The 25,737-nt window shown below is 42.6% G+C and overlaps 1 protein-coding gene across 5 annotated transcripts in view; it reads right to left on the bottom strand.

Annotated features, from left to right (window-relative positions):
• The window catches only part of LOC118359897 (protein prickle-like), a 36,238-nt gene extending 18,493 nt beyond the window's left edge, over nt 1-17,745 (bottom strand). The window contains exons 1-3 of one of the 5 annotated variants that reach the window (XM_035738793.2): nt 17,482-17,745; nt 17,275-17,339; nt 4,473-4,552 (exon numbers count right to left, since the gene is read on the bottom strand). In XM_035738793.2, the coding sequence (XP_035594686.1) occupies nt 4,473-4,552; nt 17,275-17,316 (122 nt within the window). In that variant the 5' untranslated portion in view covers nt 17,317-17,339; nt 17,482-17,745. Of the gene's footprint in view, nt 1-3,340; nt 3,397-4,472; nt 4,553-17,274 lie in introns of those variants that run through there. The other 4 variants (XM_035738794.2, XM_035738795.2, XM_035738792.2 and 1 more) reach the window with 4 other exon arrangements.
• Between the last annotated feature and the right edge of the window lie 7,992 nt (nt 17,746-25,737).

The raw sequence follows: 25,737 nt of genomic DNA, 5'->3' as shown, positions 1-25,737 counted from the left end.
ATTTGTAGTTGTCCACGTATACTAAGTCAGAGCTGTCCAGAGTAGTGATGCTGGATGGGCGGGCAGGTGTGGGCAGTGATCGATTGAATAGCAAGCATTTAGTTTTACTTGCATTTAAGAGCAGTTGGAGGCCACAGAAGGAGAGTTGTATGGCATTGAAGCTTGTCTGGATGTTAGTTAACACAGTTTCCAAAGAGGGGCCAGAAGTATACAGAATGGTGTCGTCTGCATAGAGGTGGATCAGAGAATCACCAGCAGCAAGATAGACATCATTGATGTATACAGAGAAGAGAGTCGGACCGAGAATTGAACCCTGTGGCACCCCCATAGAGACTGCAAGAGGTCCGGACAACAGGCCCTCCGATTTGACACAATGAACTCTATCAGAGAAGTAGTTGGTAAACCAGGCGAGGCAATCATTTGAGAAACCAAGGCTGTTGAGTCTGCCAATAAGAATGTGGTGATTGACAGAGTCGAAAGCTTTGGCCAGGTCGATGAATACGGCTGCACAGTAATGTCTCTTATCGATGGCGGTTATGATATCATTTAGGACCTTGAGTGTGGCTGAGGTGCACCCATGACCAGCTCTGAATCCAGATTACATAGCGGAGAAAGTACGGTGAGATTCGAAATTGTCGGTAATCTGTTTGTTAACTTGGCTTTCGAAGACCTTAGAAAGACAGGGTAGGATAGATATAGGTCTGTAGCAGTTTGGATCTAGAGTGTCACCCCCTTTGAAGAGGGGGATGATCGTGGCAGCTTCCCAATCTTTGGGACTCTCAGACGATACGAAAGAGAGGTTGAACAGGCTAGTAATAGGGGTTGCAACAATTTCGGCAGATAATTTTAGAAAGAGAGGGTCCAGATTGTCTAGCCCGGCTGATTTGTAGGGTTCCAGATTTTGCAGCTCTTTCAGAACATCAGCTATCTGGATTTGGGTGAAGGAGAAATGGTGGGGGCTTGGGCGGGTTGCTGTGGAGGGTGCCATGCAGTTGACCGGGGTAGGGGTAGCCGGGTGGAAAGCATGGCCAGCCGTAGAGAAATGCTTATTGAAACTCTCAATTATTGTGGATTTATCGGTGCTAAAGAGTGTTTCCTAGCCTCAGAGCAGTAGGCAGCTGGGAGGAGGTGCTCTTACTCTCCATGAACTTTACAGTGTTCCTGAACTTTGAGTTTGTATTACAGGATGCACATTTCTGTTTGAAAAAGCTAGCCTTAACTTTCGTAACTGCTTGTGTATATTTGTTCCTAACTTCCCTGAAAAGTTGCATATCACGTGAGCTATTCGATGCTAATGCAGAACGCCACAGGATGTGCTGGTCAAGGGCAGACAGGTCTGGAGTGAACCAAGGACTATATCTATTCCTAGTTCTACATCTTTTGAATGGGGCATGCTTATTTAAGATGGTGAGGAAGGCACTTTTAAAGAATAACCAGGCATCCTCTACTGACGGGATGAGGTCAATGTCATTCCAGGATACCCCGGCCAGGTCGATTAGAAAGGCCTGCTCGCAGAAGTGTTTTAGGGAGCGTTTGACAGTGATGGGGGGTGGTCGTTTGATCGCAGACCCATTACAGATGCAGACAATGAGGCAGTGATCGCTGAGATCTTGATTGAAAACAGCAGAGGTGTATTTGGAGGGCGAGTTAGTTAAACACGGGGGCCCGTGTTTACGGATTTGGGGTTGTACCTGGTAGGTTCATAGATAATTTGGGTGAGATTGAGGGCATCAAGCTTGGATTGTAGGACGGCCGGGGTGTTAAGCATGTTCCAGTTTAGGTCACCTAGCAGCACGAGCTCAGAAGATAGATGGGGGGGGCAACCAAATCACATATGGTGTCGAGGGCAAAGCTGGGGGCAGAGGATGGTCTATAGCAAACGGCAACAGTGAGAGGCTTGTTTCTGGAAAGGTGAATTTTTAGAAGTAGAAGCACAAATTGTTTGGGTACACCCCTGGTTAACACATTAATGGTATGATGACAGTGGCATATCAAGTTCCTCTGTGTTTTTAGCATGACAGTATAAAAAGTACAGTAGAGTCACCATGTGCTTTAGATTAAGGTTGGTTTGTCTTCAAACGCCTGTTGACTTGACCTTCCTTCGATCTGACTCATTATTCGTTCAATCTGACAGCTGGGGTTTCTCTCTGTCAAATCTACCATGAAATGTGAGTGTAGTCCCCATTCACTAAAACAACTAAGGGAGCACTTAAGAAAATAGTCAGAATTGCAATCTGTGTTAACCGAGCGATTTTGCACTCATCACTGCATTCTCTATCAGAAAGTGGGCTGGCCCTCATTAGTGTTGTGTAGGTCCAAACATTGCATTCTGTTTGTTTATAAAGCTCTTAAGCAAAAATGCCCCCATTACCTAACATCGGTCCTAACCTATATGAAGTACGAGATACCATTCCCGCTCACAGGGTTGGCTAACTTTTGAAATTCCTTCTGTCACTACCGATTTAGGTAAAACAGCTTTTAGTTTCTTCGCACCATACTTATGGAACAATCTTCAGAATACCCTACAGTTGGATGATTTGGTGCCTTTCGGCAGCTCAGATTGATGGTGGAGGATCTCTTCACAGAGGAATGTGTTTGTTTTTTTAGAATAGTGTTTTTGTGTTTCCTATGCTCCCACCTTGATTGAAGTATTTGTGTTTCTAACTTTTAAAGTGTAATTGCTGCTGGTCTTGTCATGCAGGGCTCCCTTGCAAAAGATACATTGGTCTCAATGAGACTCCCCGCTAAAATAAAAAGGTTAAAAAAATAATAATATTGGTCTTCAAAAGATTTACTGGTCCTAAATCAAAACCCAAACTGCCCTTCCTCATAAAGTAGTTATTAACGGAGCAAGGACAGTGAAAAGCCAGACTGATGGGCAGAGGGAGGGAAAGTGAGCGAGGGATGAAGGGGGGGGGTTACGGCTCTATCACAGCGGTGGTGGCAGAGGCAGGGGCTGAAAGAAAGGGATGTGGAGAAGGAGAAAGGGAGAGATTCAGGGAGGGGGGGTTAGTGCTTCATCACAGCGGTGGTGGCAGTAGCAGGGGCTGAAAGGGCTAATCTTATTAGGGTGACGGACAGGATTAGGACTAACCAAGAGACCCAGCTGGCTGACACAGTGAGGAGGGGAGGGAGTTCATACTGGGGGACTGTACAACAGAGGAAAGAGGAGTGGAAAACTAGTTGCTGCTCGGAAAGACATTGGGGACACTGACTAGACTGCTATATGACCATAGCTGGTTGAAAAACATTCCAACTGACAAATACTCATTTCAGGGGTACAGTGAGCTGTATAGATTATGTTAAAATGTGTTTAACGCACCGGTAGACAAAGACTCACCTCTAAACCTGGTGGAATTCCCCTTGTGTCCACTAGAGTTTGTTCCAGTTCAACGCTCAGCTATTTCACACTCTCTGGTAGTAAGACCAAGTCAAGACAATTTAGTTTAGCAAAGCTTCTCTTATGATCTCTGCCATTTCCATTCCAAGACTTCAAATTTGTCATCTTGCATTTATTTAAAACACCTCTTATTAATTTATTAATTGAGATACAGTATGTAGAATGTCTACAGTGTCATGTAAAATAGGGCTACATCCATCCATAGCATATTATGGCTCTACCTAGTGGGGCAGCGGTCTAAGGCACTGCACCTCCGTGCTAGAGGAGTCACTACAGACCCTGGTTCGATTCCACGCTGTATCACAACTGGCCGCGATTGGGTGGACCCATAGGGCCGCGCACAATTGGCCCAGCACCTTCCGGGTTAGGGTTTGGCCGTCATTGTAAATAAGAATTTATTCTTAACGGACATTCCTAGTTAAATAAAGGTTAAATCATTAACCCTTTAAAATGTTTTACAAAAAACACAACACACATGCAGATAGCATGTCTAATGGTAATCTCTTGCCCTCAGAGGTTGTGCGTGCTGTGTGTGGATAACGTCCACACACACACACACAAAGTGCAGCTGCTCTCACATTTGCTTAACATGCTTTTGTGTCTATAGCCTAGATTCTCTATGACCTTTCCATATACACTGCTGGGTGCTTTATCTGCTCTGGATGTGGTAAATGTGTTGTGTGTGGATAATGTTTGTTTGAGTCAATATCTAGGCCTGCTCTCAACATGAACACAGTTGTGTTAATCTCTCCAAGGGCCCAGTCCACTGATATACAAACACACAGACCCAACTGTTGTCAGAAATCACCTCTAATTATGCAAATGATACTAAGTTAGCCACTTCCTCAATAATGAAGTGACAACCAAATAGCGACATGCGACACACAAGGCACTGCCTGCACTAGACTGATCAGATCTATAATACATACGAGTTATGAATGTGAAATGAAAGTAAAGAAACACATGCCGTGAAATATAATCACATGAAATATCTTGAGAACAGTGTCTATGATCCTGTGAGGAGGCGAGGAGGGAGTGTTTAGAGTATGTGACGGGAGTGTGAGAGGCCTACCTCCAGCCATGCATGCGAAAGCCTGGACACTGGTCTCCACATCTCATACATGGTTGTCCCTGGTCTGGGTTTTCCTCCTCCTGAAACCACAACACCAAGTACGATAACACCATTCATGCATCACAAACAATGACGATAAAATGATGAACAAACACAGCGTTTATTTATTTCACTTGACAGTGAGTGAATGGGAGGAGAAAACGGTCACACAAGTAAAGTTGTCATTTCGCTTTAAATCAAAAGGCAGTACGGATGGACTTAGAGAGAGGTCTATCCCCACATCAGTGTACTTTATGCGAGAGTGGTCGCTCATATTCCATGTGTGTGATGTCATCTGTGAGTATATGCATGTAAATAATGTGTAAAATGGTCTATGTTAATAGGGTAGGGTTGTGCATGTTTATGTGTACACACATTATGTTCAGGGAACTGAACCGACAAATAAGGACATTTGTCGAGGAACAGAATCAGAACGAAAGTGATCTACACTGTCCTGGAACAGAACAGTTATTTTAAAAAGTATGGGAACCGGTTAATAACATTATTTTACATTCAGGGCATTTTTTCCCAGTCCCACAAAAACACAACAAATCACCTATGCAAAGTCCTCAGTCTGTCACTCAGAAACGTATTCCAGTGTCTGCCTGTCAGCTGAAAATCTTTGCAAGTGTGTGTGTAGGCAACCTGCCCCTCCGAAGCATAGTCTAGTAGCCTACTGACGTTACAAGCGTGAGTCAGAAATTAGGGAGAGATTGTTAATGAGAGAAGAATGGATTAACCTTTTCAGTGCTAGGTTACTATAGTTTTCACATTTGGATGAACTACAAAACAGAGAAGATGTTTTATTTTAATTCTGGTGCCGCTCTGCACACACACAAGCTTGTTACCTAGCTAGCTAGCTGGTCCAACGTTAAGCCAACTCTCTGAAGTTCCAAGACATTAAAAGTTCCTTTATGGAAGCTGCTCCTACATAGGTATGGTATAATTCTGTGGGCCTAATTTATATAATGCATGCCATTGTCACGGCAGATTTCCTCCTCTTCCTCTGAAGAGGTGAAACAAGGATCGGACCAATACGCAGCGTGGTAGGTGTCCATGTTTTAATAGGGGAAACTGAACATGAACACAAATACAAATAAAGTGAACTGGCAACGAAACAGTCCCGTGTGGCACAGACACAGGAAACAATCACCCACAAAATACCCAAAGAACATGGCTGCCCAAATATGGTTCCCAATCAGAGACAACGATAAACACCTGCCTCTAATGGAGAACCAATCTAGGCAACCATAGACTTAAACACCTAGACTAGAAAACACCCCATAACATACAAAACCCCTAGACCAGACAAAAACACAAATCCCCCATGTCACACCCTGACATAACCAAAATAATAAAGAAAACAAAGATAACTAAGGCCAGGGCATGACAGTCATAACAAGATGCCCAGTGTGTCAAGCCAAGCCTCTACCCTCTCTCACCACCCACAACATTTAAGTTGCATTTCACGCCCTACACTAGTCTGTCCAAAGCATGTAAAAAAGTTTTTTTTTTTATTTAAAAAAAATCTTGCCAGCATCATAGCAAGCTGCTCTATCCATACCCTTTCTTGAATTAATTTAATGACGAGCTAAATGTCGATATCAGAGGCTTAAAAAGGAACAATCAAAACCGTAATTTTTTGGGGGTTCTAAACAGTTCAGAATTTTATTTCTCTGTCTGGAACAGTAGAAAGGAACAAAAAAAAAGGGTTCTGTTCAGAACTTAATGATTGGAAAATAATTTGTTTCCAGCCCCTGATTCATATGCATGTGAAAGGTCTGTGTGTATGCTTGCACAGACGGCTTGTCCATTACCCAGCTTTGTGTGTGTGTGTGGAGCGGGTGGGTGAGAGGATTACATGCCGGGTGCTCGCTGCTATGTGGCAAGCGGTTAGAGGAACAGGCTAAGCTCTTGTCAAGTCCAGAAGAAACAGCCCAGTAACTGGGTCCAACCCCCCATACTACAGCTCCTGTTGGGAGTGGGACTCTAGCCACACACGATCACAAGTCATTTGGCAAATTCAGAAGTTCTCAAAGCACATTCAACAAACCATAAACAGATGACCTACATGTAAAAGCTAAATATTGACTTGAGCATTAGTATTGGTGTGTGTGTGTGTGTGTGTATCTATTCAGTTAAGTAGTCTTGGAGAGAGTGTGTGACAACTGCTCTACTGTAGAGTCTCTTTTTAAAGATGAGAGGAAGGAAACAGATGAGAGGAAGTGTGCCACCTTTTGCTTTCCCTCTCCATGAAGTCACCGTTTCCACTTTGCTCTGACGCTGTCATCCTGCCTCCCTTCTCCCACTTTCTAAACCGACCCTCCTCTCAATAATTGGCTCTTTTCTTACATTCGATGTTGATATACAGTATTGGATAGAAAGTTGCTTCACACCATGAAAATGTCAGGCCTCTGATTTTATTATGCAAATCATAATTAACCAGCCCTTCCAAGCAATAGGAAGGGAAGGATGGGATGGTTAGCGAAACAATATTTCTCAGATAAGTGAGAGTGAGAGAGAGTCACTGCCACGAGACAAAAACAGAGGATGTTGCCCCCCCCCCCCCCAAAAAAAGACTCCCTTTGAACAATCTTACAAACTGTACAGACACACAGGCTACTTATCCTTCTCTCACAGACATACACATGCCAATAAAGCAAATCCATTTGGGAAAGCACCTGTGCAGCTTTGTCTTGACCTGTTGTGAAACCACATCTCAGGACATGGGGTGAATGCAACGTTAATATTCATGTCAAGCCAGTTAGACCATTTGAGAGAAGCATTTTATGGCTTGTGACCTGGAGGTTATTATGACGGGGCTGCAGTCAGTGTCAACAGAGATGCAGTAGACCAATATGTTGGGTGTCGTTGACCAGAAAAAAAACACCTCTGCATTTTGCTCTGTTCATCCCTGTATAAATGTGGCTGTTCGTTAACGGAGTCCAGATGTTGATATGTTTGCAGGTCGTTGAGAAAGAGTCTAAACTGCTCAACCCGATACACTTCAACATCAAATCTACCAATGGCGCCATCACACACCCCTGAGCTCAAAACGGCCAATCTATGAACAGCATCAACAGGTTAGGAAAGAACACGCTATGGAAAATAACATTGAATGATTCACATAGTTTTATTGCAACTGTTGTGGGATTGAATAGCTACACAGAGACGGCGTACGTGCTTAGACACAGACATGCATGTACTGTAAGACATCTACGTTAAACCAGTAGGATGTATAAACAAGCCAAACGGTACGGAGTACTGAGGAAGTAAGTCTTCTGACGTTCCCCTCCAAGTGGAAATCCATTAAGAATACAAAACACACATGTATATTGTGTACGTCATACCGTGTCCTGAACACACATGCTTACGCAATCTTTCAGAGTCAGAAAGCAGAGTCTTTTGTCTCTGGGGAATGCGATCCCATGGTAACACGTGTGCTAAAAACAAACATTTTGCGAAGCCACATTGCCCTCTGTCATGCCTACTGATCCCCGACTTGTGTAGCTCACCGCCAGAGCACGGGACTCCCTGGGAAAGCCCAGCAAAGTGTGCAATAAATACAGAGAGAAAGATGGGAGTAGTAGCACAATCCTGTTGTATTGACAAATGGAGGATTAGAGTCCTGGGGGAGAGAAGTTAGAGGGCCTGCAAATCATGCCGTGCATTTGGGATTGTGGGCAGAATAAATAACTGAGGAACTACAAAAAAAAGCTTGCGGAGAAGCATTAGTATTTGCAATAAAGATGCAGAAAATATTACCTAACATTTGTTAGGCCAGTAAAGTAGTGTTCGGTTCAGTACACGTGTGGTTAAATCAGCATACTCAGCAGTGAAATCACAAACATATTGTAGATAATAGCACACTGCTTTCTGACTTTACAATCAATTTAAAACATTTATGGGAGTTGATCAATGCTAGAAGGCAGATGATGATTGCTATGTAGGGATTACATTCATGTACTGCATATGAATGCCTTCATAACAGTGGACACATGTGAAACACAAGGTCATACTTCATCCCCGTCATAAAGCTGATCCATTCTGCTCATGGAGAAAAAGCTGGCATTAAAACGGTCCCATCTGTAAACTGATCCAGAAAGAAATGCATCAATACCCGCCAAGATGGTTCTAATTAACACTGTATCGTGTTCACAGAGAGAGAGAGGGGATGTGAGCTCCATATCATTACCATGACAAATAAAGTTTGTAATGGAAAACTTCAGATCCATCATACAACTTGTTCCTTTAGGATGATTTTTCCTTGAATGAAGACAAGAGCTGCGAGTCGAAATTCATCATGTGCAAGAGAACATGGGAAGGGGATGATGTCAAGAAGACTCTCTCAGACAGTGTAATAAAATTCAAGGTAATGTGGGTTTCATGAGTTTCCTTCACATCTCTCGGCAAGAGAAAATACACATCAAGTTTCTGTCCCTGCAGTGGGTTAGCCTACGTTGCTTTCTGAAGTAGGGGATGTGATGGGTGGGGACTGCAGAGGTAGGAAGTGAGTTTATAAACTATATGTGGGAAGTAAATAGAACATTTGAATTGACAATAGGTTTGTTTGTAGTATCACACAAGAAAAAAAAACGTATTCTCTCCATTAAAAGCAAAGCAGGTACAGATGTGCCATTTTAATTTGAACAGTTTCTCACAGCAGGAAAATAAATTCTGCAGCAACAGGAAATGTGGATTATTATGAATAGACATTGTAGGCGTTGTATACATTTTTCATTCGAGAAAATCAAGTCTGACATTTTAAAGTGGAAATGACAAACTTGGAAAGCCTTTTTAAAACCTAGAATACGCTCAAGTTTGCATTCCATGCTGCACAGGAAAATTATCTGCAACAACAGGGATCAAATTAAGACTGCACATCTGTATAGGAGAGCGTACACATGAACGCTTGCAAACGCACATACATACACCCTACTTTAGTTACTCCTTTTGATCTTGATAATACGCTTTACCCAACAAGGCCGCAGAAAGTTCGCTGTTAGACCCTTTACCTAAAAGCTGACCAGTGCCGTCATAGCCATACAATGGTAATGCTAAGTAACACTTTGTTTCTCTTATACCCATGTTACAACAATCTGTTTACATAGTAACGCTGTTACAATGCATAGAATAACAGATGCTGGAATGGAGACAGCAGGATGTGTTTAGTGTTTGAGGAGTTAAACGTTAACTCAGGGGAGTGGGTCAGGGGTCACAGGCCTGTGCAGCCTAACTCACCGAGACATGGTAGTTACACTACAGACTGGGCTGGACTCAGATACATCAAACACACAAGCCTGCAGGGAAAGCGTCACTAGCCATCACACCACACACACACACAAATAGGCCAAATAGGCCTCTTCTCTCTGGAATGTCAGGAACACATCCCTGTTCCCTACAATACGCTATCATACTGTATTAGGCTTGAGTTGTATACCGTATAGCCATGGGATGGTTTTTTCAACACTGTCAACTATTTATTTGAAGTTCGTTTAATACATTTGAATATCTGCAGTTAACTTGTGCAATACGTTAGGAGATAAAGAAGATCCCATTCTTCATTTCACCCGTCTCATTATTTTTTATTATGAAGCTTACGTGTAGTCCCCAGACACATGGTGTTTGTTTACAAGCACAAGACACCGGAGCTTTGTGAGTCACTGACTATTGTGCAGCAGGCACCAGGTGATCTAGTTACAGTATGGAATTCACAATTAAATGTCTGCGAGCTTGATATCTTATAACCATACTGAACAAAAGTATAAATGCAACATGAAACAATTTAATTGATTTTACTGAGTTATAATTCATATGAGAAAATCAGTCAATTGAAAATAATAAATGAGGCCCTAATCTATGGATTTCACATGACTGGGAATACAGATATGCATCTGTTAGTCATAGATAGCTTAAACAAAAATGAGCCTCAGGATCTCGTCACTGTATTTTTGTGCATTCAAATTGCCATTGATAAAAAGCATTTGTGTTTGTTGTCGGTACCATACCATTACCCCACCATGGGGCACTCTATTCACAACATTGACATAAACAAATCGTTCGCCCACACAACGGCATACACGTGGTCTGCGATTGTGAAGCCGGTTGGATGTACTGCTAAATTCTCTGAAACAACTTTGAATTGCATGCTTCCTCATAACTTGAGACATCTGTGGCATTGTGTTGTGTGACAAAACTGCACATGTTAGAGTGGCCATTCATTGTCCCAAGCACAAGGTTCACCTGTGTAATGATCATGCTGTTTAGTCAGCTTCTTGATATACCATAGGTGGATGGATTATCTTGGCAAAGAAAAATGCGCACTTAACAGGGACATTAACGAATTTGTGCACAAAATTTGAGAGAAATAAGCTTTCTGCATATGGAACATGTGTGTGATCTTTTATTTCAGCTCATGAAACATGGGGCCAACACTTTACACGTTGAATTTTTATTTTTGTTCAGTGTACTAAGTGAACTTTCTAAAATGTGCTAAATGCTCTGCAGTTGTGCATTTGGTAGGCTAATTTAGTAGCTAGTTATCTAGCTAAGTGGTTAGCTTCTTGCAAAATCAAGATTCTCTTGGTAACAGCAGAGAATCCCCTCCTGGATCAATAGCCATGCAGTCGAATGTTTGTTTTGTGTGTGGAGGAAGCTGAGTAGCAATTTTTGAGTTACTTGTATAACTTTGAGCTGGGATGTCTTACGGTTTGGCGGTATCCAGATTTTCATATCATACCATCCTTCTCTCATCCTCAGATTTACAGTATAACGGTCTTCGTACACAAGGAGGCGCTAAAAAAGCCGATTGGGTGTCTATTACCAGAATGCAAATAAATTCACTAACTAATAGATCATTTCAATAGAGGCTGCTAGCTAACGAGTGCACAAATTGCAAAGACAGGAAATCCATCTCACTAAGTTATAGAAGTATAGGTAGTTTTAATTTTGGTGAGCTTGGACATTTACAAGCAAATGTGAACGAGAGACATTGTGCAAATGAACAAAGTTGACGCATGCGTGTCTGAAGGAAGAACAGTACTGGCTCTGGAGCAGTAGGTGTACATGCTGTGTCTGTGTGCTGAGAAAAGGGGGGAGGAGCAGGTGGGCAGAGAACGGAGAGGAGAAAGAAAATAAATCTATGCAAGGAAATCAAAAAGGCGCTTTGACTCAAAATCAAATCAAATTGTATTTGTCACATACACATGGTTAGCAGATGTTAATGCGAGTGTAGACTTAAATGAAATGCTTGTGCTTCTAGTTCCGACAATGCAGTGATAACCAACAAGTAATCTAACTAACAATTCCAAAACTACTGTCTTATACACAGTGTAAGGGGATAAAGAATATGTACATAAGGATATATGAATGAGTGATGGTACAGGGCAGCATACAGTAGATGGTATCGAGTACAGTATATACATATGAGATGAGTATGTAGACAAAGTAAACACCGTGGCATAGTTAAAGTGGCTAGTGATACATGTATTACATAAGGATGCAGTCGATGATATAGAGTACAGTATATACGTATGCATATGAGATGAATAATGTAGGGTAAGTAACATTATATAAGGTAGCATTGTTTAAAGTGGCTAGTGATATATTTGCATCATTTCCCATCAATTCCCATTATTAAAGTGGCTGGAGTTGGGTCAGAGTCAATGACAGTGTGTTGGCAGCAGCCACTCAATGTTAGTGGTGGCTGTTTAACAGTCTGATGGCCTTGAGATAGAGAAGCTGTTTTTCAGTCTCTCGGTCCCAGCTTTGATGCACCTGTACTGACCTCGCCTTCTGGATGATAGCGGGGTGAACAGGCAGTGGCTCGGGTGGTTGATGTCCTTGATGATCTTTATGGCCTTCCTGTAACATCGGGTGATGTAGGTGTCCTGGAGGGCAGGTAGTTTGCCCCCGGTGATGCGTTGTGCAGACCTCACTACCCTCTGGAGAGCCTTACGGTTGAGGGCGGAGCAGTTGCCGTACCAGGCGGTGATACAGCCCGCCAGGATGCTCTCGATTGTGCATCTGTAGAAGTTTGTGAGTGCTTTTGGTGACAAGCCGAATTTCTTCAGCCTCCTGAGGTTGAAGAGGCGCTGCTGCGCCTTCTTCACGACGCTGTCAGTGTGAGTGGACCAATTCAGTTTGTCTGTGTATGCCGAGGAACTTAAAAATTGCTACCCTCTCCACTACTGTTCCATCGATGTGGATAGGGGGGTGTTCCCTCTGCTGTTTCCTGAAGTCCACAATCATCTCCTTAGTTTTGTTGACGTTGAGTGTGAGGTTATTTTCCTGACACCACACTCCGAGGGCCCTCACCTCCTCTCTGTAGGCCGTCTCGTCGTTGTTGGTAATCAAGCCTACCACTGTTGTGTCGTCCGCAAACTTGATGATTGAGTTGGAGGCGTGCGTGGCCACGCAGTCGTGGGTGAACAGGGAGAACAGGAAAAAAACTCTTGAACGTGCCGTCCTTGGCCAGCTCTCCCGCTATCTCTCTCAGAATGACCTTCTTGATCCAAATCAGTCAGGTTTCAAGACTAGTCATTCAACTGAGACTGCTCTTCTCTGTATCACGGAGGCGCTCCGCACTGCTAAAGCTAACTCTCTCTCCTCTGCTCTCATCCTTCTAGACCTATCGGATGCCTTCGATACTGTGAACCATCAGATCCTCCTCTCCACCTTCTCCGAGTTGGGCATCTCCGGCGCGGCCCACGCTTGGATTGCGTCCTACCTGACAGGTCGCTCCTACCAGGTGGCGTGGTGAGAATCTGTCTCCTCACCACGCGCTCTCACCTCTGGTGTCCCCCAGGGCTCTGTTCTAGGCCCTCTCCTATTCTCGCTATACACCAAGTCACTTGGCTCTGTCATAACCTCACATGGTCTCTCCTATCATTGCTATGCAGACGACACACAATTAATCTTCTCCTTTCCCCCTTCTGATGACCAGGCGGCGAATCGCATCTCTGCATGTCTGGCAGACATATCAGTGTGGATGACGGATCACCACCTCAAGCTGAACCTCGGCAAGACGGAGCTGCTCTTCCTCCCGGGGAAGGACTGCCCGTTCCATGATCTCGCCATCACGGTTGACAACTCCATTGTGTCCTCCTCCCAGAGCGCTAAGAACCTTGGCGTGATCCTGGACAACACCCTGTCGTTCTCAACTAACATCAAGGTGGTGGCCCGTTCCTGTAGGTTCATGCTCTACAACATCCGCAGAGTACGACCCTGCCTCACACAGGAAGCGGCGCAGGTCCTAATCCAGGCACTTGTCATCTCCCGTCTGGATTACTGCAACTCGCTGTTGGCTGGGCTCCCTGCCTGTGCCATTAAACCCCTACAACTCATCCAGAACGCCGCAGCCCGTCTGGTGTTCAACCTTCCCAAGTTCTCTCACGTCACCCCGCTCCTCCGCTCTCTCCACTGGCTTCCAGTTGAAGCTCGCATCCGCTACAAGACCATGGTGCTTGCCTACGGAGCTGTGAGGGGAACGGCACCTCAGTACCTCCAGGCTCTGATCAGGCCCTACACCCAAACAAGGGCACTGCGTTCATCCACCTCTGGCCTGCTCGCCTCCCTACCACTGAGGAAGTACAGCTCCCGCTCAGCCCAGTCAAAACTGTTCGCTGCTCTGGCCCCCAATGGTGGAACAAACTCCCTCACGACGCCAGGACAGCGGAGTCAATCACCACCTTCCGGAGACACCTGAAACCCCACCTCTTTAAGGAATACCTAGGATAGGATAAAGTAATCCTTCTCACCCCCCTTAAAAGATTTAGATGCACTATTGTAAAGTGGCTGTTCCACTGGATGTCATAAGGTGAATGCACCAATTTGTAAGTCGCTCTGGATAAGAGCGTCTGCTAAATGACTTAAATGTAATGTTAAATGTACAGGAGAGGGCTCAGAACGCACCCTTGTGGGGCCCCCGTGTTGAGGATCAGCGGAGAGGAGATGTTGTTGCCTACCCTCACCACCTGGGGGCGGCCCGTCAGGGTCTCGAGCTTGATGACGAGCTTGGAGGGTACTATGGTGTTGAATGCCGAGCTGTAGTCGATGAACAGCATTCTCACATAGGTATTCCTCTTGTCCAGGTGGGTTAGGGCAGTGTGCAGTGTGGTTGAGATTGCGTTGTCTGTGGACCTATGTGGACCTATTTGGGCGGTAAGCAAATTGGAGTGGGTCTAGGGTGTCAGGTAGTGTGGAGGTGATATGGTCCTTGACTAGTCTCTCAAAGCACTTCATGATGACGGATGTGAGTGCTACGGGGCGGTAGTCGTTTAGCTCAGTTACCTTAGCTTTCTTGGGAACAGGAACAATGGTGGCCCTCTTGAAGCATGTGGGAACAGCAGACTGGTATAGGGATTGATTGAATATGTCCGTAAACACACCGGCCAGCTGGTCTGCGCATGCTCTGAGGGCGCGGCTGGGGATGCCGTCTGGGCCTGCAGCCTTGCGAGGGTTAACACGTTTAAATGTCTTACTCACCTCGGCTGCTGGGAAGGAGAGACCGCATGTTTTCGTTGCAGGCCGTGTCAGTGGCACTGTATTGTCCTCAAAGCGGGCAAAAAAATTATTTAGTCTGCCTGGGAGCAAGACATCCTGGTCCGTGAATGGGCTGGGTTTCTTCTTGTAGTCCGTGATTGACTGTAGACCCTGCCACATGCCTCTTGTGTCTGAGCCGTTGAATTGAGATTCTGCTTTGTCTCTGTACTGACGCTTAGCTTGTTTAACAGCAGAAAGTAAACACTATATGATGCCCCGTCTCCTTATTAAATGTAGCCACTTACTTAGCTGACTAGCAAGTTAAACCAAATACACAGCTGGACTCACCAGCTCCCGCTTTCTCCCGTTGTGTTATTTACAAACAAAACATGTGACTGGCTCAACTGTTCTAGGGAACTATGGTAAGCCCTAAGCTTCATAATGTAAAATAATATGAGGTGAAATAAAGAACACAATCTGCTTTATCTCCTAGCGTATTACACAAGTGGACTGCAGGTACTAACTAACCACAAATATTCAAATGTATTGAAAAATGTCAAATAAATCGTTTTGACTGTATTGAAAAACCATCCAGTGGATTTTGCCAAATACCCCGGTGCGCCTAATGTCTGTCCTGCAAATAGTTTATGTTTGAGACTGTATCAAATGTTTTCAACAGGTAGCCTGGTGGGTTGGAGCGTTGGGCGAGTAACCAAAAGGTTGCTGGGTCGAATCACCGAGCTGACAAGGTAAAAATCTGCCATTTTGCCCCTGAGCAATGCAGTTAACCCACTGTTCCCCGGGCACCGATGATGTGGATGTCGATTAAGGCAGCCCCCCGCACCTCTCTGGTTCAGAGGGGTTGGGTTAAATGTGGAAGACAGATTTCAGTTGAATGCATTCAGTTGTACAACTGACTAGGTATCTCCCTTTCCATTCAATGCCCTTGTGAGCATTCGCTACGGGATTGTACATGTACTTGTTAGCATTGCTAACCTTCATATTACAGAGGCTCAGTGAGTATTTCATTATGTTGTCAATAGGGATTTTTATAAGAGAACTACAGGGATAAAATGTTCTGGTAATAATGCTTGTATTGCTTCCTGAAAGTTGATCCTCTCTTTGACTATGAGAGGCTGACACCAAACAAACTCACTTGGCTTACTGTGTTGTGTCTTGACTTCAAGTCACCCTTTCAAGTAACTCATGCCAAAACCGAAGAGGCATAATGTTGCAGCTATTGCATGCCTCAACTACCTGCATGTTTAGCTTGCGATAGGAGGATTGCGTCAGGCTATTAAAATGATGCTGACTAAAAGCTTTATTTACATTTTTTAAGCTCCTGCATAGGAAAGGAGACACATACTCCCCTGCATGCGCCTTATGGCAACATTAACTGCCTTTAGAAATAAATTAATATATATGTCTGATATAATGTCCAAATAACACTTCCACAGAAGTTCTTATGGAACAGATACTGTAGTTACAGAGTAGTCATGAATGCAGACCATAGTGTGGATCAGTTGTTGTGTGTGAGTTTCACAAGCCAACCCTCCAATATAATTACAGTGGGATTCACTTTTAGAGGACATTGGAAATGCTCCAAGTCTGATAGGAGCCAGATGTTGAGTATATCAACAGCTACACTAGTCCTCCTTGACTGCATGGTTCAACTAAAACATGTCCTCCCTGTCACCATCAACACGTGTAAACGCAAATGCTTTGGCATGTAAATGTTCTTAAATAAATAAAGATGACATTGTCTTTGTGCAATAAGTGTCCGTACACGCACACACACACACCAGAGCTCCCCGAGTGTGGGGCCTGGGGTCGTGGGGGGGGGCTATACTTCGAAGTTGTCTAACCCTAACCTGTGCAGGTAAATGCCATCGAAGAAGTGACCTTACGCCCCTCCCACGCAACCACGATTAAACTCGAGTCATAAAACAAAGAACGGAATTTCTGTAAACTAAATAAAGGGAAGCAAAGCAACTTGTCACATGATAACATACAAAAACGCATAGCGCATAGACAGGTCTATAATCAAGCCAATAACAAACAGTAAAACAAGTACATAGCCTAATCAATGTTGGCTGAACAAAATAGCCTAAAGTTGTATATTTACTTGCAGCCTACTCGATAACCTTTATGAACGCTATTCATCGTCAATAAAGGTATTCTAAACGATGCAAGTACTTTCCAGATAACAAGATACCCCGGACTCTAAAAAAAAACACAAAACAATGTCACAACATACTGTAGTTCTGGCGGATCTACTTACCGAGCGATTCGACCGTCGCTTTTTAGATCCGCGCGTGAACATGTCGATGGTTCAAGAACAAGCGGCTTGGTTGTTTCCAAATAGTCAGAGGTTTTTAAAAAAAAAAAAAATAGGTTGATGGATACATGAGGCATCTGAATTCACAGGACAAAGTAAAAATATGTTCCAATAAATCGTGTCCTACATACAGTACGAACTTGTACAAACCTCTTCTTGGAGTTTTACGCACAGTCGACTTTCTGGAGTTGTCTGAAAATCACTGACGCACACGTAAGCACCCTACACATAGATGACTGCACCGGGTTTCAATGTATATTGACCGCACTCATTGAGTGGAAGCCCACTGGGCTGTACGATAGTTTTACCTTCGCTACACCCTTCCTTCTGCCACTCTTGTCCCGGGCCCAGACAGTGCGCTCCTCAAATTGAGGTTCATCATTGCCCATTTGTTACCATGTTCTTCTTCGTGTGCTTTCCTGGCAGACTAGAGGATGTGTTGCCTATTGCTGCCTTTTACAGGTCGGAGTGCGGATTGCACATACTGGTCACCGCAATTAAAAGCCGAATGCGAAAAATTGAAATTTCATCACCATCTAACCCTGCACATATACACTATCCCCAGAAACCCACCACTCCATCCCACTACTTTGGCCCTAAATAATCCAACACCAGGCAGCCGGCCTGAGAGGATGGAACCCCTTCTCTCAAAACTTCTTGTTTATCTTCCGATTAAAATCGTTCATCACCAAATATGTCTCTGCTGCTGCAGCTAAGCTACCACATACATTTTCTGTGATTTCCACTCCATCAGTGCAGTTGATCACTCACTGGGGTGCTCAGAGTCAACTCACTCACCCTTAGGCTTTCCTCTGCTCTCGCATTGCCTCAGCATAGGAAACTGTTGGCCCCACTTAAACTCTGGCAACCTCAACCTGTCTCTCTCTCACAGGACACTTCGGATCCCCAGCTGCATCGGCACCCCCACAGTTGGCACACAGTGCTTTCTCTATCCCAACTGTACACTCCCTCTGACTATGCCCTCCTGCACATTCCTCACATCATGGGATCTCCCTTCTACACACTGCTGTAACATGTCAGAATCCTTGGAACCTAAAGCACTGGAGAATAGGCCCTCACAGAATAGCAAATACAAGGTGACCTGACCTTATCAGGTAGTTTCCCAAAAGGCTAAGTTCATGTTTGAACAATAGGGATCCTATTGGATCTATATGGTTCCAATGATGAACTTATCCTTAAAATGCTTTTGGGAAACTGGGCCCTGTTCTGTTTGGAACAAGCACAACATCAGGGATTCATTTCCAGTCTTTCTTGTATGTCCAATGGATTGTGACTCCCTACTGTTTTTTTTTAATGATGGGAGCACTAAACGAATAATGGACAATCCATTTAAATGAGTGGCATTATGGACACCATGTCAACATTCAAATCGGCCAAGAATACCAAAACTCTTCCCAATGTCGGCCTTATGTAATCCTCAAAAAGGTCTGTGGTTTTGAATCCCATTTGGTCTATCACCTGCATTCAGGTACACTGGTGTCACAGACTCCAAAACAATTCCTACGTGTTCACAGCTTGAGGAAGCCTTTTGAATGACAATTTGGAGTTGTGACTGCAATTATATTTTTGTGAACATAGAGGAAAATCTATCTGACTGCTCAGACTAGACTGTAGATGGGGGATGGGCATTTTCAAAACACGGAACTCAGTCCGGGTCTCACCTTCATGTTGGGAGTTAGAATAGTAGAATACACAAGGTGCAATATCAAAATGTGGTTGTGCATCAGCAATTTCACTCTTGATATGTCAGTCAATTTGCCCATGCCAGCAAAACATTTTTAGATTGGTACATTTGTAAACTTCTCAAATTACCGACTAGTCAGATATCAGATTCAAAAATGAAAACATTTTTAGAATTGCTGGAAATTAGCTGTACATCTGCTAATTTTACTGAGGGGGTTCAGATCAACCAAAGACTCATAGTGAAAGGGTGTTTTGTTGACCTAGTTCCCTGAAAATGAAACAAAATATGTTATCTAGGTCAAGTGAAATTCTAAACAAACATTAGTAATTATTCGTAGTATTTTGCAGCATTCGATTTTATTGCATTTAGTCCTGTGTGAGAACAAATACAAAAGTACAGAATGAGCCCTGGTCAAATTCCAATTAGAGTGCAGCTGCTTCCATCTAGTGGTAGTTTAAGAGAGAACACTCAGATCCTTGAACTTGTGAGTGTCACAAACCAGTATACACAGTCATTAGAAAGTACGATGTATATAACAACAATGAGATTATACAATGTGCAGACAGTTATTAGAGAGGTTCCTAATTGTATAATAACTTGCTTTTATTGCACAAAGCATTGTGTATATTCCTCAATATTTGAAATACACAAAAGTATGAATAAATACATTAAAAAACTGTTCGATATAAAACATTAAGGCCAAATTCTTCCTTGAGAAATGTACTTTATATTTGAGATAACATTCACAAAAGATATTACAATAACATAGGCATCCTGAAATGCAACCACACAAGTGATCAAGTGCCCTTCTTTGCTAATTAAGTTAATGAATTGCTCATTCTAAATCAGTTGTTTTTCTACGAGTCTATAATACAAATATTAATGTTTACTACTATAACTGCATACAAACTGTCTAAATACTTTAACAAGGGGGCACTAACTGAGGTAACATTTCTCTTGTACAACATTCAATCTCATTAAAATATCTTATCTATCATTGGTTAAAAAAAAACACAAAGAAAAACTGGTAAGCAACACACTTGACCTGAATTAGATTCAAAACCAGGATAATGAAAACATGTTGTCCCATTATTTTCCTATGGCAAGAGTACTCATGAGAAGTTATTTGGTGGCAAATGAACATCAAACTTTACTATGAGTGAGTGCAGGGTTAATTGTGGCCAGTAGGCCTTACAGTGCTAGGTAAGTAGAAAGAGGCAAAACAACAACCAATGCAACTAAGGCACTACAAATGTTTCCAGCACAGGAGGCTGCTGAGGGGAGGACGGCTCATAATAATCACTGTAACAGAGTGAATGGAATGGTAACGAACACATGGAAACCATGTGTTTGAGTTTAATACCAATCCATTTATTCTGTGCCAGCCAGTACTATTAAGGTGAATTGACAATGGGCTAGATTCTATAGCAGATACGTACTAGCAGACACCCGCATAGCGGTGTTTTGGTGTGTCGGAGATGGAACTGCGTTAGAGCTGTCAAATCCACAAGCGGCTCATGGTGTTAGTTTATCTCGGACCATGCTATTGGATGCAACGAAACCGACAAATCCCATGCAGCCACTTTACAAGTTCAAACACTGCTTGATGTTTCCGTTGTCTATATCTCGATTTGACTGATAGGCTACAAATCCCCACCATCCAAATGAACATGAAAACATGCATTAACCTACACTTTCTATCACCGTTTTGAACTTCTAACTCAATAGGATTAATAAGGAAGGAAGTGGTTTGTGACACACAAGAGCAGCCTCTCACCTATTTGTCAGCTCATACTGCAGTGACACCTCCAACATATGTCAAAACATCCGCGATGCCGGTTAACACTCGATCTGATTAAATCAAGGTCTAAACGCAAGCAAAAATTGGCTTAATTCAACCAGCACATTTTTAATATATTATAGTCGGTAATGGAGAGGGCCATGACGCCGAGGTGAAATTATGACGACAAAGAGAGAGAGAATGCCATTTGTACCAAAACTATTGATGTTACATTATGTTATATTCATCTGAGCACCTCTATAAATGTAATGCTACAATCTAATTTCTAATACAAAACCAATACTTTAGCAGTGGATGTAACTCAACACAGACATCTGTTTTACACAATAGTTCATTAGATCAGAAAATAAACGATGTCCTCGTGTGAACTTTCCAGAGCTTTCCACCTCCTTATGCTGCATAATATTGACATCTTTCCCTTTTTCATCAGACTAAAGATTGAACAATGGGACGGTAGAATTGTACACCGAGACTGGAACAGCGGTTGTCAAGGGAATCCCTCCTGGAATTTACATGGTTCTTTTGAACATAATGACCTCAGTGCAGTATAACATTATCCTCTCTGTGTCAGCCATAGATCGTACAGTAGATGTTTCTCTCTTCTGACCCTAACAGTGGTTAATTTCTGCTATTAATCTCTTCATTTGAGCATCAAACTTCCTTCCAACCTGCTGCACTTCTTTCTCTCTTCATTGTCATCTCGTCCTGCACAAATGGCATTTTATTTAATTGGCTAAGTTGGGGGTTACCTTCCACTGCTTAAACGTTGTCATCTGGAAACAAAGCAGGGAATAGAACAAAGGAAATTAGGTGAGAAAATGTCAAAGTCCAAACTGAAGTTCATAGCAAAGCTGCATGCAGTCTTATCCAAAATACCCACCAGTGGGCGCTGCTGTATCCTATCTGTTGCTCTTGATGACAAGGATGATGGTGTAGACGTCATAGGCAAACAGGATCCCAGCCAGCAGGCCAAACACCTAAGGGAATGGAATAATGTTTCATCTAAACATAATCTAACCACAAAGTTCTACTTTCAGTGATGAATTGGGCTGAAGGATTTAAGAGCTGAATAAGTAAGTAATTTGAGATGCTTTCATTTGTATCTGTTCAAAAATCTCACAGTGGTTAGACATTTGACTCACCACTCCTGCAATATGGGCGCCATCCCCTGCTCCACGAATCAGATCCATCAGAGAGCTGATGAGGTACATGGCTGTACCAGTAGAAGCACGCAACAGATCCTGGTAGGAGGAGACTAACATTAGTGAATGATTGTCCTTCTATATGCACATGGAATGTCCTCATTGTTACTGTTTGTTTTTATGAATATATCTATAATTTATGTCTGTGTGTTTATTTTTCTCTTTGTGTGTGTGTATATATACTGTACTCACACTCCAGACCCAGTTGACCACCTGAATGGTCTTGTCCACTTCCATCATGAAGACGACAAAGAAGATGATATATATATATATATGATGGCGGAGACCATCTCACCGATGGCCACTCCATAATAACCTCCATACAATGACACAGTATAGCAGATTAGGATGGTAAGACTGATGAGCTGAAAGAAAATGATAAAAAAAATTATAATAGGGAAAGGAGAAAGAGAGGAATGGGAGGGAAAAAGCAGCCTGCGTGGAAATATTTGGTGCAAAATGTTAATAAAGATACTTAGCAAATGCCAAATCTGTGGTGCACAAAAATAGCTTTTTGGCTCAATGCATCTGTACCCTAATTACTTGACCTTGGGATGTTATTCACAGCATTTCCTTTTAAGGAAATCACTGCTACGTATCCAGGAATCCTTTGAGAAGTCTCGCTGTAGTTTACAACAAACTGACAATTAGGCTCCAAATTCGTCTCTTCCATTTGAATTAGCAGTTCTGGTTGAATGGCTTGATTAAAGTTCATCCCAGACCGCAGATCAGCAGTGATAGGAACTGTCATCTCAGAGTCAAATTAATCAAAGGAAGGCAATATGCCGGATGACTTTTGAACCATATGCTATCTATGATAGCCTGATAGCCTTCTACTCCAAGGCCCAGTCTAAGTAAGACCAAGGGGCAGCACAGTCAAATGGACAGACACCCTAACTGCCAAGTCTCACATTAACATCTTACAACAGGACACAATAGTCTGTGTGGTTAAAGACCCTGTGGTGAAGCAATGAAGTAAACCAACACTCAAAGCTGTCCCAAATCACACGAAACAACAACAAACATAGTACACTCTTAGAAAAAGGGTTCTGCAGCTGTCCCCATAGGAGAACCCTTTTTCATTACAGGTACAACCCTTTTGGGTTCCATGTAGAACCCTCTGTGGAAAGGGTTCTGCATGGAACCCAAAAAGGGTTCTACATGTAACCAAACAGAATCTACCTGGAACAAAAATAGGTTATTCAAAGAGTTCTCCTATGGGGACAGCCGAAGAACCATTTTTGGTGAATGTAAAAATGGATTCAAAATGGTTGCCCTCTGCTAATGATTTGCAGGATGTGCAATGATACAAGTAAAAGGAGGACTGTGATTGGTTACAATGCCAACTATGCCAACGTCTCTGTATAAAATGGGCCATAACTTTAAACTAGCAGAGATTCCACTCTGAAACTTTGACATGCCCATAGAGTATATTATGTTCAACAATATATTGAAAACTAGCCAAATCAAATACATTACATTTTCAATATTCATATTTATATTTTCAATATTAAATTAATGTAAAAAAAAATCGTTATTGAAATCATGAGGAATCATCCAGCATGTCAAACTTTGATCTTCAACCTAAGCTGTCAGCATTTGACTGTTGGGTGGCAAATGAGGGGACTATCACGCACAACACCACATTAAAAGTGACAGTTGGAAGCTATTTGGCTAACCCTTTGCCTGACCCACAACCCCAAGAGCACATGGTTCTCATTTCAAGTCCACACAACTGTCTCAAAGATTTTATCATACTATATGAACAAATCAATGGTATAGCATCATGGAAATACTCATAGATCTGTATATCTTGCAGAAATAGTGTAGTAAAGTAACAACACAAAGTAGTATGTCATCATATTGGTCTATTCTAGGGAATTATATTATATTTCTACAACAGACCTTCCATTCATAGTTTGGCTGCTCCTGGGCCGTTCTTGGGCTCAGGTAATATTTCAGTCCCTCTGACTTTTTATATTATATTTCAAGTATTGGGTCACCAAAATGACATTTTTAAAGATTTTGTATATACATTGAAATGTCCAGTATAATGAATTGACATAAATATAGCATTCATTTCAACTTTATTATTTAAAAAATATATTTTTTAACTGACACTCAGAATTGTGTCATGACCCCCAGGCGTTTCATTTAATTTTTACTTGGGAAATTAATATTAAAATTTTCAACTGCATGGTACAGAAACAGGCAAGTAATCACATTATTTTATATCTGTATTTTGTTGTTTTTTAAAGTCAGGTGGGGATCGTCAAGCTGACCAACTTAAAATAAAGTTGGAAAACTAGAACTTATCTAAATTACACTTTAACCCATAAAAATATACAATCTATTAATTTCATGCACACCATGTGGTCTCCTGTCCTTCAACACATGAGGAGCAGAGGCCATTTTGAGCAAAAGAAACTCAACCCCATCACGTTTCATTGTAAAGGGGTAGTAAACCTGGGACAGGGTTGAGTTATTTACTTTATTTATGAATATTGCATCTAAACAAATGAATTATTCAATATATTATACATTATATCTGGTTTATATTCACTTATAAAACATGCTGTAATGTGTTCCATGTGAACACAAAATATATTTTAAGGCAGGTAGCCTAGTGGTAGGAGAGTTGGGTAATGCTCTTAACTTCAGTTGTTCCTTTAAGTGACTCTAGAGCCTAAATTACTTAAGGATTATAGTGTATACATGTATATATTCTAAGAATATTTGATTTAACGTTATCCATTAAAACATCTAGGGAATGATGGCACCCACATCAGCAGCAGAAAGAGAAAGGCAGTGTCGATCACGTTCAAAATGCTGACCCAGGAAATACCTTGAGAGAGAGCGTCAGAGATGGAAAATAAATGTTGAGGCAGAGAAAAAGAACAAGATCCGTGATGTAAGTGAGAGAGACCAGTGTCAGAAAGGTAAACATAGGAGAACAGCATACAAAAGAAGCATGGAGAGGAAAGGATGACTGAGGAACTTGACCCTCCATGAGACAAACACCTTGTGAAGAGTGCCGATGTTGAACGTGCGATGGAGGTGATACCAAGCCCGATAAAAGCGGTGCCCTCCATCAGGAAATACACCAGGTCATCACCCTTGCTCCTGGTGAGCTGATGTCTGGTGATGTCAGCTGCATTTGTTCAACAAAGGATGTAATCTGTACATGCTTTAACACACATCACTTCAGTTTCAGGCAGAAGGGCCTGGCTGCTCCAGAACAGCCAGCCAATGAGGAAAATCCACAACCTGTGGATGAAATCCAGTGGGTAAATCCACGTCTTCTTGGGCAGTGGTGTGTAGTGGAATATGATGCTGACCTTTATCCAGGCATCATCTTCAGCACGGATGAAATTAGTGTACAAGTGAAATGTAGGCATCGTGTTGGACCAAACAGATTTTTATGGACTTCGAGACGACATGCACTGGCATCAGTTTGATGAAGTCCTTGAGATGATTCCACCCCCACAGCGTGTGACATCCCGCCACGTACTGTAGAGGTTGAGAGAGATGTGTGGGCCAGACTCTCAGGAAGAGAACCATGAATTAATGAATATGGTGCTCCTGAGGAGAAGGATCGTCATGGTGACACTAGTGCTGTAGTTACAGCTGTTCTAACATTCTAAATGCCCTTGGAAGATATTTCTACAGTTTGATGACAAACTTTTCTGATGGAACCT

This window comes from Oncorhynchus keta, chromosome 27 (assembly GCF_023373465.1).
Source record: "Oncorhynchus keta strain PuntledgeMale-10-30-2019 chromosome 27, Oket_V2, whole genome shotgun sequence".
Classification (NCBI taxonomy): Eukaryota; Metazoa; Chordata; class Actinopteri; order Salmoniformes; family Salmonidae; genus Oncorhynchus; species Oncorhynchus keta.
The sequence above is the reverse complement of the archived record's forward strand: the minus strand, read 5'-3'. Positions and strand labels throughout refer to the sequence as shown.